Source organism: Babylonia areolata, chromosome 25, assembly GCF_041734735.1.
Source record: "Babylonia areolata isolate BAREFJ2019XMU chromosome 25, ASM4173473v1, whole genome shotgun sequence".
NCBI lineage: Eukaryota > Metazoa > Mollusca > Gastropoda > Neogastropoda > Buccinidae > Babylonia > Babylonia areolata.
Window position 1 is genome coordinate 34762221 of NC_134900.1, and position 13117 is coordinate 34775337.

The following is a 13117-nucleotide window of genomic DNA, read 5'->3' on the forward strand; positions in this document are numbered from 1 at the left end:
GGGGTAGGGGGGCAGGGGATGCTCATAGCCAGAGGAAGCATAATTCAACATATAAAATAGTATGAGAATAAAAATGTCACAGGTGATGGAGAGAGAGAGAGTAAAACAATATCAACTAATGAACAGATAACCTCATATTACATGGAACATGTGATATAGAACAACAGGTCTGTAAGGAAGACAAAGTAACATGCATTGTTGATTGTACCATCTAATCAACACACACACACACACACATCTTCTTCTTTTGGATGGGTAGCCAACATCGACTTGTCGATGAATCTGCCACACAAATTTTTTTCCGGAGGCTGGTTCCGAGTGGGCTGTTTTAATATAAGGGCTGTTTATATAAGGACAATGCGCTTATTGGTACACATGCATCAATACATCGAATATATACAGAGAGAGAGAGAGAGAGAGAGAGAGAGAGCTTACGATGTCGTCTAGTTGCAGACATGTGGTGTCATGTTCTCTCCCAAATCTAAGAATAAGTACAATATCTTCAGTTGACTTGATTGCCTTGTCTACTTCGCCTTTGGACGTAAGTTTGGGTAGAAGAAAACTCATTGCTTCGATCGGGAATCACATCAAAGACAAATAACTGATGTGTTTATGCACAAGAGTGCTCTCCCGTCTCACTCGTTCACAATTTCACCACAAACGGACAAAATAAAATAATAATTGTTCAGGAAAGAGAGTGTGTGTGTGTGTGTGTGTGTGTGTGTGTGTGTGTGTGTGTGTGTGTGAAAGCAGTTATCGCTGTTGTAAAAGATGACATTTAACGTTCAGTAAAAAGAAAGAACAAAAAAAAAAAAAAAAAGAAAGAAAGAAAAAAGGCAGAATTCAGATTTGGGACAGTTACGGTAAAAAATATTTGTTCAAAACATTTCCTCAGGATCAGGATTTGGTGCGTTTTTGAAAACAACTTTTATGCCCCTTCAGATTTACTCGTTTACATTGTTGGTCAGGTCGTTGACTAGCTCAGTCATTTTATCCATCAAAGTCATATTTCGTTTTTGTTAATAACTCGTGTTAATCTATGAGGTTCTTAAAAGTATTTATACTAGGTGCACGTTTGATATTGTTTGTTAATTTGTTCCAGTTTCAGTTGCTGAAGGAGGCGTCACTGCGCTTGGACAAATCCATATACGCTACACCACATCTGCCAAGCAGATGCCTGACCAGCAGCGTAACCCAACGCGCTTAGTCAGGCCTTGAGAGAGAGAGAAAAAAAAGGTGTTCCAGTAATTTGTTTTGCTGTTACTAAATGTTTCCTGTTGTGGTTGTTAACGGTACGTTCAAATTAGAGGGAATTCATGAATATGAAATTTTGGAACTTACTTGGTTTCACATTACATCGTATTGCTATGACGAAATGACCAACTGACTTGTTTTCATTATGTCAGTCCAACAATTCATGCAGTTTAATGTAAAGTTGCAGTTCGAATCCAACTTCTGCAAGAAAGTATACAAAACCCATACTTTGGAAGGAGAATGAACCAGCTATTTAATTATGATAGTTTGAAGCTCATTTAATACAATAATTGTACATATAAATGTCCTTTAGTTGCAACAGGAAAAGAGAAAAGCTCAAAATTGTAAAAGCAACCCAAAGTGATTTTGGAAATACGTTTGAGGAAAATTGAACATGACCACAGGCATCACCCCCCTGGAGAGAGAAGATGGGAATATGGCAGAGACTGACAAGGAAAAAGCAGATGTCCTTAACAATTTTTTTCCAGTGTTTTCATTAGAGAAGACACAGATAATGTTCCCCATTTAGAATCTGCCTCGAGATTAGGTGGTATTACATTAATGTGATTAAATGATATTATTATAACTGCAAAAGCAGTTGAAAATTAGCTAAAGAAACTTAACCCTATTAAAGCAGGTGGACCTGATGGTATTTCACTATGAGTTTTGAAAGAAGCTCATAAAGAATTTTCAGTTTCATTATCTCTGTTATTTAATGGATCATTAGAGAAGGGCAGGTTACCCCAAGATTGGAAAAAATCAAATGTAACTGCCATATATAATAAAAGAAATAAATCTTCAGCAGGAAATTACAGACCAGTTAGCCATACATGTGTTCTATGCAAGTTTTAGAGTCATTTATTAGAGATACCATTGCAGACCATTATGACCAACAATGACTTATTTTCTTAATGCCAACATGGCTTTAGACCAGGATGTTCTTGTGTTAACCAGTTATTAAAGGTGATGAATGATTTTACAGAAATGTTTGACTGGTGAAAAATTGATGTTGTATATATGGACTTCAGGAAGACTTTTGACTCTGTTCCACATAAGCGTCTGATTACAAAGATGCAATCATATGGAATAACTGGAGGTGTATTAGCGTGGGTGTCAAATTTCCAGAAAGACAGAACCCAAAGGGTTAGAGTTGGGAATGCTTACTCCTCAGAAACCAAAGTTTTAAGCGGTATCCCCCAGGGAAGTATACCTGGCCCCATTCTATTTACATTTATTAATGACCTACCGGACATGGTTATAATATTAGCACATGACAAATCTTTTGCAGATGACACTGAAATTTATAACCTGAGCAGCCATAAATATACATTACAGACAGACATAGATAAGCTAATAGTAATAGAATGGACAAACACACTGGAACCTGTATTTTAATGCAGATAAGTATAAAGTATTGCATGTTGGGAATAACAGCCTGCAGAATGATTACATTATGAGACTCACAGATGGACAGAAGAGTTTAAGTAAATGTACAGAAGAAAAAGACTTGGGAGTTATCATTAATGATGATTTAAAATTTGATAGACACATTACTTATGTAATATTAAAGGCAAAGAGAATACTCAGGATTATAAAAACAACTTTCTCATATATAGACAGTGACACTTTTGTTAGATTATTTAAGACACTAGTAAGACCACACCTTGAAAATGGAAATGTTATTTGGTACCCGCTATACAAAAAGCAATCTGTTGCAGTTGAAAAAGTTCAAAGAAGAGCAACAAGGTTTGTTAGTGGATTGCAGGATAAAACATACGAAGAAAGACAGAAATTACTTGATATACAGCATCTTTGAAATTTAGTAGAATTAGAGGGGATCAAATACAAACAAATGAAATGCTCAATGATATTGATAAACTTGACAAAGAGACCTTTAAAAAAAAAATAATAATAATAACTTTCATGGATTCGATAACAAGGAATGCCACTGAAAAACTTTATTAAGTATTCAAGAACTAACATTCCAAAAAATTGTTTTAGTAACAGAATTGGGCTTTATTGGAATACATTACCTCTGCATGTTAAGATGGCTAACAGTGTTAACACTTTTTAAAATCTTCTAGAACAGGTAAATAGTATCAGCAAGTTGAAATTCATTCAGGTTCATGATGAAGGATTAATTTTTTAATTTATTTACTACTATTACTCCTGAGCAGGTGTACTGGCAACTCAAATCAATATTTTTTGTTAGACTGGGACAAAAAAGAAAAAAGCCGAAAGGCTTATAAACGTCCTCAAAACTGAACTGAACTGAACTGACCTTCTGCCTGTGCCATGCCCACTCACTTCATGCTCACTTTCAGCCAGTATCAAATAGGTTAACAGTGACCCAGTTGGCCCACATTGCATGGGGTTGGGGGTAGCATAGGGGATGGGTTGAGCACTGTCCATAATATCACCTGCAGATGATAGCTGTTTGATCAGTGGGGATGTGTTTTTCTAAAACCATGCTGTACACATCACTCACGACTTGAACGAAACTGTTCACCCCCTTCATCACTCGCTCTGCCCCTCCCTACCCTGGATAAGTGGATGGTTTGTATTTGAGGTCAGCTCTAAGTCAGCAACAGAGCTGAACTCGACCTCCTGCTCCGCTTTCTCTCCCTTTTTTGGCTGCATGTTGCTCTTTAACAACCCCCCACCCCTCCTGTCTGCAAATCGTCATTCTAACTTTCAGCTCGTGTCAAGCAAACCACCCAACATAATTTTGCTACACCTAGCACTCAGTTCATCTTTGTCAATGACTTGTAAGGCCTCTGCAACATCAGTGATGGCAAAATCTCATTTTGTTGTAACACACACTGCTGTTTCAAGCGTCAAGCGTAAGGTTTTAGTTCAGCTTCTGCCATTTTGAAAGCATTGCGAGGGGGGTATTGAAATAACATCCAGAAATTATCATGCAGAGCATGACTGGTTTTTGCTTCTCACAGATAATGAATGTATGCATGTATATCAAGGTTTCTGACTGGTAGCTATGGGGATACATCTACTTTAAAATAGAGTGTGAAAAATCCTGAAATGACCATGACATAAATACTTCATGGGGCAAATAGTGAAGCATTTTTGATGACATGAATGTGTATGTAAAACTAAAAGCAAGTTGTAATAGCTTGAATGTGGATTTTTGTGCACACACGTTTGACTTTGAGTGTGCACATACTACCACTACATGTAGGCTGTGGAGTGATTTCACAGCCTGGGCTTGATGTCAACATTATATTGCAGAAAAGAGAGAGTATGACTTTTTATTTCTTTAACAAATTTCTCTCATATATAGTCAGTTTAGATACTGGTTTCGGTGTACAGAAATATGGCACAAGTTATCAAAAGAGACAGTTACTGCTATGCTCTGTGTGCATTGTATGTGTGTATAAATAGGGTGAGAGAGTGACACAATTATGACATATTCAGTGCTTAGAACTGTTAAACTGTTTAAGAAGAAGCAACTGATCTTTGTTAACACAAGCTCGTAAGCATAAAAAATCATTTTCCTTTTTTCCCCCATCACAGTAAACATGGGAGAGGAGCACCAAGGACCTCCGCGGAAACGACTGCACCTGGACGTTGTACAGTCCGTGCGGCTCAGCCAGTCAGAAGAAGGGACCGCCTCTCTCCGACAGCCAGTGGACAGAGCACATCCACGGACATGTGCAGAGCAAGCAATGACGCCACGCTACAACACTCGCATCAAATTCAGGCCTCCAAGAAGAGTCCGGACTCCTGACGACCAGAAGAGAGAGACCGACTCTGCGTCAAACTCGACACAAGGGTCAGGGTTGGGAACAAAGGACTTGAGTTTCCTGCTAGAACCCTCCTGTGTGGTGCCACGGCAACCTTCTCCACCTTGTGTGGGGATGTCATCGTCGAAGAAAACTGGCAAAAAGCAGTCCAGCATTATCCCATTCATGTTCTGTCAGGGATCGTCGTCATCAGCTTCCTCGTCAAATAGTTTCGTGACTGCAAGCACTAGCAATGACAGGAAAAGGTTCGAACCTCAGGTCTCCACTGGTTCACCCAGCAAAATATCCTCACCTGTGAGAAAAGTGGCCAGAAGTGGGACAGGTGACAAAGTGCACAGGACCAGTGAAGGGTCTCCACCGCCAGACAGGATAGAATACGGTTCACCCAGCAAAATGTACTCCCCTATCAAAAAAGTGTCTGAGGCAGGAAGTGTGTACATTGTGGTCAGTGATGACAGTGATGACTGTCAAGAAGAAGCTTCAGACCGACCGTGTTCCCGATCAGATGACTTTAGGCAGAGGAATTCAGAGGGGATGAAAGTGTTCCTTTCCCAAAGCAGAGCCCCAGATTCCAAATCATCCAGAGGGGCAGGTACACAGAGAAAAGAATCAAGTGCATCCAGGTCTGTTAACAAGGGTGTGAAAAAAAAGACGTTGAAAAAAAGGATGTCAAAACAGGAGGTAAGTCCTCATCAGAGGATGCTAGCTTCTGTCTCCTCCACCCTGGGTCTTTCCAGCACAGATTTCGATGAGGCGGACGAGGAGGACTTTGCCAGTGTCCCCTCAGTCAGAATCTGTGTGGACGTGGGCCCAACCTTCGGTTTGCTCAGCGACAGTGTTGTGGACACGGTGGAGGAGAACTGGTTCCATAGGATGCCCGTTGAGATTGTGGAGAACATCTTCTGCAATCTGCCCATGGTCGAGCTCTGTCACAACGTCAGCCGCGTGTGTGTGAACTGGAACAACATTGTGTCCAATCCCAGTGTAAGTGTTATTTAGCCCATATTTGTGCATGGGGTGTGGGGATGAAGGGGTTGGGAGATGAGAGACTATCTGAAGCGAATGAAAGGTTTGTAAGGGGTTGAAAGCGTTGAATTTATAGAAAGGAGATTGATAGGGCTAGGGAGGGTCAGAGGGATAATTTGAATGTGAACATTGAGAGGAGGAAAAAGTTTGGGTCTTTTTTTTTTGGCGTTGGGGGGGGGGGGGGGGGTAGGATTCCAAGAAGTATGTGCTGATGATCATTATGATTAAGTATATGTGTGTGGGTTTTTTTGTGTGATTTTGATTCAAGTCGTCACAAGGTGGGTTCTGAGCTCGTGTGCTTACATCCTTTTAGCATCATCACACCAAAGGAACAGAAGACGTGTTTAATCTTGCAGTTCCTGCCGTGGAAAAAACTCTACCACAAGCTGAAGAATGGGGACAGAGGGAGCAAGGCCCACATCCGCTCTCTCATCCAGCAAGAGGACATGGATTCCTGCAGACTTCTGAAGCTGATCAGGTACACATGTGCTGCTTCACTGCCTTGTGTCTTCGTTTGGCTCTAGTTCCTGCTGCTGCTCATTACCAGCTCTTGCTTATTTGCTGAGATCTTAGTGTTGACACAAAACCTGACAGACCTGAAGGAATCTGGTGAACAGTTCTGTGGGGCGCCCCAATGACTCTTCGGAGAATTCTAAGGAAGAAGAAGGCAGACAGCTCTTGCTGCACTGATAAATGTCTGGCTTCACTTTCTCTTTTGTCATGTTTAGAGCCTCAGAAAAATAAAACAAAAAAACAAACAAACAACAACAAAAAAAACACCCAAAACCATGGTTCAATAGTATGATATCTGTGATTATGAAACACCTGTAGCAGGAAGAACAGAACCACCAAACACTTGAAACTGACGACAAATTATTTCAAAATCAGGTACACATGTGGTAGTGGCAGTCCAGTATCTTTAGCACTGAACAAAAACTGTTCCCAGATACCAAATAACAACAACATTGAGGAAACTAGGCCAGGTCACTGATCATGTAAAGCGATGTTTTGACGTTGAACTCTGTAAACTGATGTGTGTTCCAGTTTCATGCAGAAGTTCAGGGTTGTGACGCCGGACAACAATGTGTGTGCTGTGATGCAGTCCCACCCCAAGTACTCCTGGGCTCTGGCTCTCCTCAAGGAGAAGGCTTCACACTGCATCAAGAACGGGGTGAGACTGTCGCATAATGCATGATTCGGAAGCACACATCTCTGTCTTTGTGGTCCCTCCATTGGCTCCCTGTTTCACAGAATAAAGTACAAGATTTGCACTCTGTCGTAAATGCATAAACGAATATTTGCAATCTGTCATATGCATAAACAAATATTTGCACTGTCATAAATGCATTCTAGCAAATATTTGCACTGTCATAAATTTATGCAGAAACAAATATTTTCGCTCTATCATTAATGCATTTTATAAACAAATTATATCTGCTCATTCCTGTCTGTGTGACTGCCTTCACCTCCACACGCCATCTCACTCTGTACAATCAGCATCAGATCCACTCTGTGTGACTGCCTTCACCTCCACACCCCATCTCGCTCTGTTCAGTCAGCATCAGATCCACTCTCTGTGACTGCCTTCACCTCCACACCCCATCTCGCTCTGTACGATCAGCATCAGATCCACTCTGTGACTGCCTTCACCTCCACACCCCATCTCACTCTGTACGATCAGCATCAGATCCACTCTCTGTGACTGCCTTCACCTCCACACCCCATCTCGCTCTGTTCGATCAGCATCAGATCCACTCTGTGTGACTGCCTTCACCTCCACACCCCATCTCACTCTGTACGATCAGCATCAGATCCACTCTGTGACTGCCTTCACCTCCACACCCCATCTCGCTCTGTGCGATCAGCATCAGATCCACTCTCTGTGACTGCCTTCACCTCCACACCCCATCTCACTCTGTACGATCAGCATCAGATCCACTCTGTGACTGCCTTCACCTCCACACCCCATCTCGCTCTGTTCAATCAGCATCAGATCCACTCTGTGACTGCCTTCACCTCCACACCCCATCTCGCTCTGTTCAATCAGCATCAGATCCACTCTCTGACTGCCTTCACCTCCACACCCCATCTCACTCTGTATGATCAGCATCAGATCCACTCTCTGTGACTGCCTTCACCTCCACACCCAATCTCCCTCTGTATGATTAGCATCAGATCCACTCTGTGTGACTGCCTTCACCTCCACACCCCATCTCGCTCTGTACGATCAGCATCAGATCCACTCTCTGACTGCCTTCACCTCCACACCCCATCTCACTCTGTTCAATCAGCAGCAGATCCACTCTGTGACTGCCTTCACCTCCACACCCCATCTCGCTCTGTGCGATCAGCATCAGATCCACTCTGTGTGACTGCCTTCACCTCCACACCCCATCTCACTCTGTTCAATCAGCAGCAGATCCACTCTGTGACTGCCTTCACCTCCACACCCCATCTCGCTCTGTGCGATCAGCATCAGATCCACTCTGTGTGACTGCCTTCACCTCCACACCCCATCTCACTCTGTTCAATCAGCAGCAGATCCACTCTGTGACTGCCTTCACCTCCACACCCCATCTCGCTCTGTGCGATCAGCATCAGATCCACTCTGTGTGACTGCCTTCACCTCCACACCCCATCTCACTGTGCGATCAGCAGCAGATCCACTCTGTGACTGCCTTCACCTCCACACCCCATCTCGCTCTGTTCGATCAGCATCAGATCCACTCTGTGTGACTGCCTTCACCTCCACACCCCATCTCACTCTGTACGATCAGCATCAGATCCACTCTGTTTCTGCGTTCCCAGATTCAGACACTGTGTCAGGAGGAATGATCTCCCTCGTTCGTTTCATCAAAGCCAAGCAGTCAGCTTTTTCAAGTCTGGCCTTGAAACCTACCTCTTTCCAAAATTGCTCCTCAGTACTCTTCCCTTTTCCACCCCTAGTTTCTCTTGTCTTCTATCTGTAATTATTTATAAGTGCATGCATGCAAACGTTGTGTGTGAAAGTGCTTGGATTTGTTTCTGCAAAAGATATGGTGCGGTATAAATTTATTTTCTTTATGCCTGATTTGGAAGGACACATGTCGGTGGGTGTTTAAGTTCACTATCAGATTTGTGCTTGACATTGTTCTGACTTAAATTCATTGTGAAAAAACCCAAAAAGGATGGGATGGATACAGGTACTTACATGTGTCTTAAGTGTAGGGCTTTTTCTCTTGTGTGGGTCATTTTGTTTTGATTCTTATTTCTTCGTTTTATTAAACCCAGCATTTTAGGCAGCCATAATTAATGAATTATTCTGTTAATCAGAGCTGTTCAGATATTGACTTTGATTAAGCCTAAAATGAACCACCATGGTATCATTGTCATCATCCCCATCCTCGTTCATAATCATCATCATCAAAATGATAATACTATTTGATGATAAAAACAAAATGTCCCAAAATTTGGGTGTGTGAGTGGGGGGTGGGGGGGGAACGAATTACGCATACTATACCATGACCCACAGGTGCAGACTCCAGCAGCAGTCTTGATTGCTGGGAAACTAAAAGATTTTTTTTTAATTTAATTTTTAAAAGGCGGTGGGTTGGCGTTGTTGAGAGGGCCAGAAATAGAGGGCCCAGAGTGTCCGCGAATCGATTTCGATCGCGCCTTAATTTTAGCCCGATCTCCCAGTCGAACCATATAATAATGTGACCTGGTTCAAGACAAAATTTGACAAAAAAACAAGAACACCAGAGAATCAACATACAGACAGAAAATACGAGAGAAAAAAAACCTTAGCCTTATGGAGAGCACAGGAAGAGGAGTCATAATGGCTGCCGGAAAAAGAGGGCGTTAGCCAGCGGGACAAAGGGGAGGTTACCTACTTCCGGGAGGTTATCGGCCGTAGTTTCGTTTTCTCCGCATAGGCGGATAGTAGTTTGCACAGGACAGGAATGTCAGACCCCTGCCAGAGTCTGCACTAGTTGGGTCACGGTAAGTATGTTATTTAAACGTAATTTTAGATAGAAAATTTCCTTTTAAATGTGTGTGTTTTCTTTTTCTCAACGCCTTCGTAGGAACCGAACCCATGGAGCTTGCTGTGCGCCCTGGTGTGCGTGTCGGCCACAGTGGAGGATGTGCACTGTGCGGTGAGACTGCTGACGTCCAGTCGCTCCCGGCAGACGTGTGTGGAGGTGGTGGAGTGTTTCTACTGCATGGCCACCTTTCTCTTGGAGTGGAAGTACACCTCCCAGCAGTTGTTTTCCCTTCTCCGCGATCCGAGCTATCTCGATCCGTATGTGATTGTGTTGTGCTGTGCTATATTGTGAATTTTGTGTTGCGTTTCTTTGTCACAATGGATTTGCCTGCGAAATTCAAGATGCTTTCGGCTGCTTATGCCATTCATGGCAATCAGAGCAGTCTGTATGTATTGTATTGTGTTGTGCTGTACTGTATTGTATGTGTGCTGTACTGTATTGTAATTGTATAATGTTGCTTTTGTCACAGTGGATTTTTCTGTCTGAAATTCAAGATACTTTCGGCTGCTTATGCCATTCATGGCAATCAATGCAATCTGCATGTATTGTGTAATGCGTTGTGCTGTCCTGTATTGTATTGTGATTGTAAAATTTTGTGTTGTGTTGCTTTGTCACAACGGATTTCTGTGTGTAAAATTCAAGATGCTTTCGGCTGCTTATGCCATTCATGGCAGTCAAAGTAATCTGTATGTATTGTATCGTGTTGTGCTGTGCTGTATTATATTGTGTTGCTTTGTCACAACTGATTTTTGTGTGTGTGAAATTCAAGATGCTCTCAGCTGCTTATGCCATTCATGGCAATCAAAGCAGACTGTATGAATTGTATTTGTGTTGTGCTGTACTGTACTGTATTTCAGTCACTTGCCATTTTCATGTTTCGTTTTATTATATTTTTATGTTCACTTTTTTTTTTCTTTTTTTTTTTTAGTGGGGCCTCCAACCTCTTTTTTCCCACTTTTTTTTTTTTTTTTTTTTTTTGGGGGGGGGGCCTCCATCCTCCTCTTTTTTCCCACATCTTTCTATTTCTTCTTTCACAAACTCATATTTACCTTTCATGCACCACTTTCCCCCCACACACCTTAACTAATGACTTTCATTCTTTTCCCTATCGTCTGGCGCAACAATTGCCCCAGTGTGTCTTGAGGCGTGCATTTTAAGAATATTCTCCCTGGGGAGAGCAGCCCGACTTTCACACAGAGAAATCTGTTGTGATAAAAAGAAATACAAATGCAAATATATTGCAGCACCATTGTTTGCCAGGCAGATGCCTGACCGGCTGCATAACCCAGCGCACACTCGGTTAGTGCCTCTGTATCGGCGCATAAGCATCCGAACCATCCTGCCGCCCTCCTCCCAACTTTTCGACACCTCCAGGAAACTGATTCCTCCCCCCTCCCTGTTGTGCTTGCGTCGGGTGATGCTGCAGGTCTAGGCATCTGTCTAGCAGATGTGACGTAGCGTAGAATTGTGGATTTTTACCCCAGCGTAGGTAAAAAAAAAAACAAAAAAACCGCCGCCTCCTGAAACTGAAACTGTGTCTTGAACCAGGATCAGTAACAGCATGGTGGAGAGCCAGGGGGACAGCAAGGTGATGAACTTGGAGCGGAGCCAGGCGACGGGCGTGCTGCGGGGCCTGCACTACCGGGTGTTCTATGCCCTCTACCTGTACGAGAACAGCTTCACCTCCTCCCACGCCATGCTGCAGCAGGCCATGGTGCCCTGCTCCGGCCAGCAGTCCATCATCAAGTACAGGTGAGAGGGGTGGGGGGGAGGATTCTTGGGGTGGGTGTGTGGTGTGGTGTTGTGTTGTGTTGTGGTATCTGCGCATTCACAGATAGATTCATGAGCATCCTCCCCCCCCACCCCACCACCACGCTCCCCCCATCCCCCAGTTGGATGACAACGATTGGTCATCATCGATCTCGATGGACACACCACTTGGTATGTTGAATGGTGTTGATGTTGTGTTGTATTCTGTTGTGGTGTTTGTGTTGTGTTGTGTTTGTGTGCTGTTCTGTTGTGTTATTTGTGTTGTGTTGTATTCTGTTGTGCTGTGTTGTATTGTAATCTGTTGTGTTGTGTTGTTTGTGTTATGTTGTATTCTGTTGTGTTGTTGTTGAATTATGTTGTGTTGTATTCTCTGTGTGTGTGTGTGTGTGTTCTGTTGTGGTGTTTGTGTTGTGTTGTATTCTGTTGTGTGGTTTGTCTTGTGCTGTGTTGTGTTGTACTGAATTCTGTTGTGTTGTTTGTGTTTGTATTCTGTTGTGTTTTGTTATTTATTGTTGTGTTGTTTGTTGTTTGTTCTGTCCATCCTCTGCTTAACAGAATGTCAAAGATAGGAAGTCTTCAGATACTACATAATTTATTGAGCTGATCATGCTTGCTGTGCATGTTGCTAAGTTTGTGGTTTATTCATCAGAATGAAAAACGGGCTCTTTTGATAGTCGTTGGAGGGACCTCACTGGTCATACAGGCCAAGTCCTTTTTCTTCTTTCCTTCTCCTTTCCCTTCTCTTTCTCCTCCTTGTCTCCCCACTCTGTCGTCGTTCTCCTTCATGGACAGTTCATGTAGCGTTGAAGGAATGGGAGGAGTGACAGAAAGCTGTAGGCTGTCATGGCCTGACCAGGCAGCTGGGTTTATGCAGAGGCCAGGCATCAGTGTCGAATCTCATGACAAATCAAGGTGTGCGTGCTTTAACCCCCCGTCCTTGTTCACCCATTCCATTCAGCTAGAGAGCTGTGCGGGTTGTGCCGACTGCATGTGGGTCTCATGTCTCAGTCTCGGTTCAGGCTGTCACTGAGCTGAGGTCAGCCTCTTCTTAGCTGGTCAGTGACAGGATTCAGGGCTTTTCGCCAGTGACTGTCGTAGGAGGCAGTCCATGTGGTGCTTGTTTTGTGCTCTTCAGGGGCTGTTTGCCCGGTTCTACTCTTGTCAGTGGGGATCATTTTTGACTCACTTGTGTAAACAAAGTGAGTCTATCTTTTTACCCGGTGTTCGGTTGTCTGTCTGTGTGTGTGTGTGTCTGTGGTAAACTTTAACATTGACATTTTC

General features: G+C 43.1%; 2 protein-coding genes across 6 annotated transcripts in view; one reads left to right on the forward strand and one right to left on the reverse strand.

Annotated features, from left to right (window-relative positions):
- LOC143299689 (thioredoxin-like protein 4B) overlaps positions 1–600 on the reverse strand; it is a 5542-nt gene extending 4942 nt beyond the window's left edge. The window contains exon 1 of the mRNA XM_076613046.1: positions 436–600. Within this exon, the coding sequence (XP_076469161.1) occupies positions 436–567 (132 nt within the window). The 5' untranslated portion in view covers positions 568–600. The remainder of the gene's footprint in view (positions 1–435) is intronic.
- Positions 1–13117, forward strand: part of LOC143299788 (F-box DNA helicase 1-like) — a 60134-nt gene that overhangs the window by 19333 nt on the left and 27684 nt on the right. For 2 of the 5 annotated variants that reach the window (XM_076613213.1, XM_076613217.1), the window contains exons 2-6: positions 4786–5999; positions 6398–6519; positions 7086–7212; positions 10106–10323; positions 11615–11818. In XM_076613213.1, the coding sequence (XP_076469328.1) occupies positions 4791–5999; positions 6398–6519; positions 7086–7212; positions 10106–10323; positions 11615–11818 (1880 nt within the window). In that variant the 5' untranslated portion in view covers positions 4786–4790. Of the gene's footprint in view, positions 1–871; positions 908–984; positions 1293–4785; positions 6000–6397; positions 6520–7085; positions 7213–10105; positions 10324–11614; positions 11819–13117 lie in introns of those variants that run through there. The other 3 variants (XM_076613215.1, XM_076613216.1, XM_076613214.1) reach the window with 3 other exon arrangements.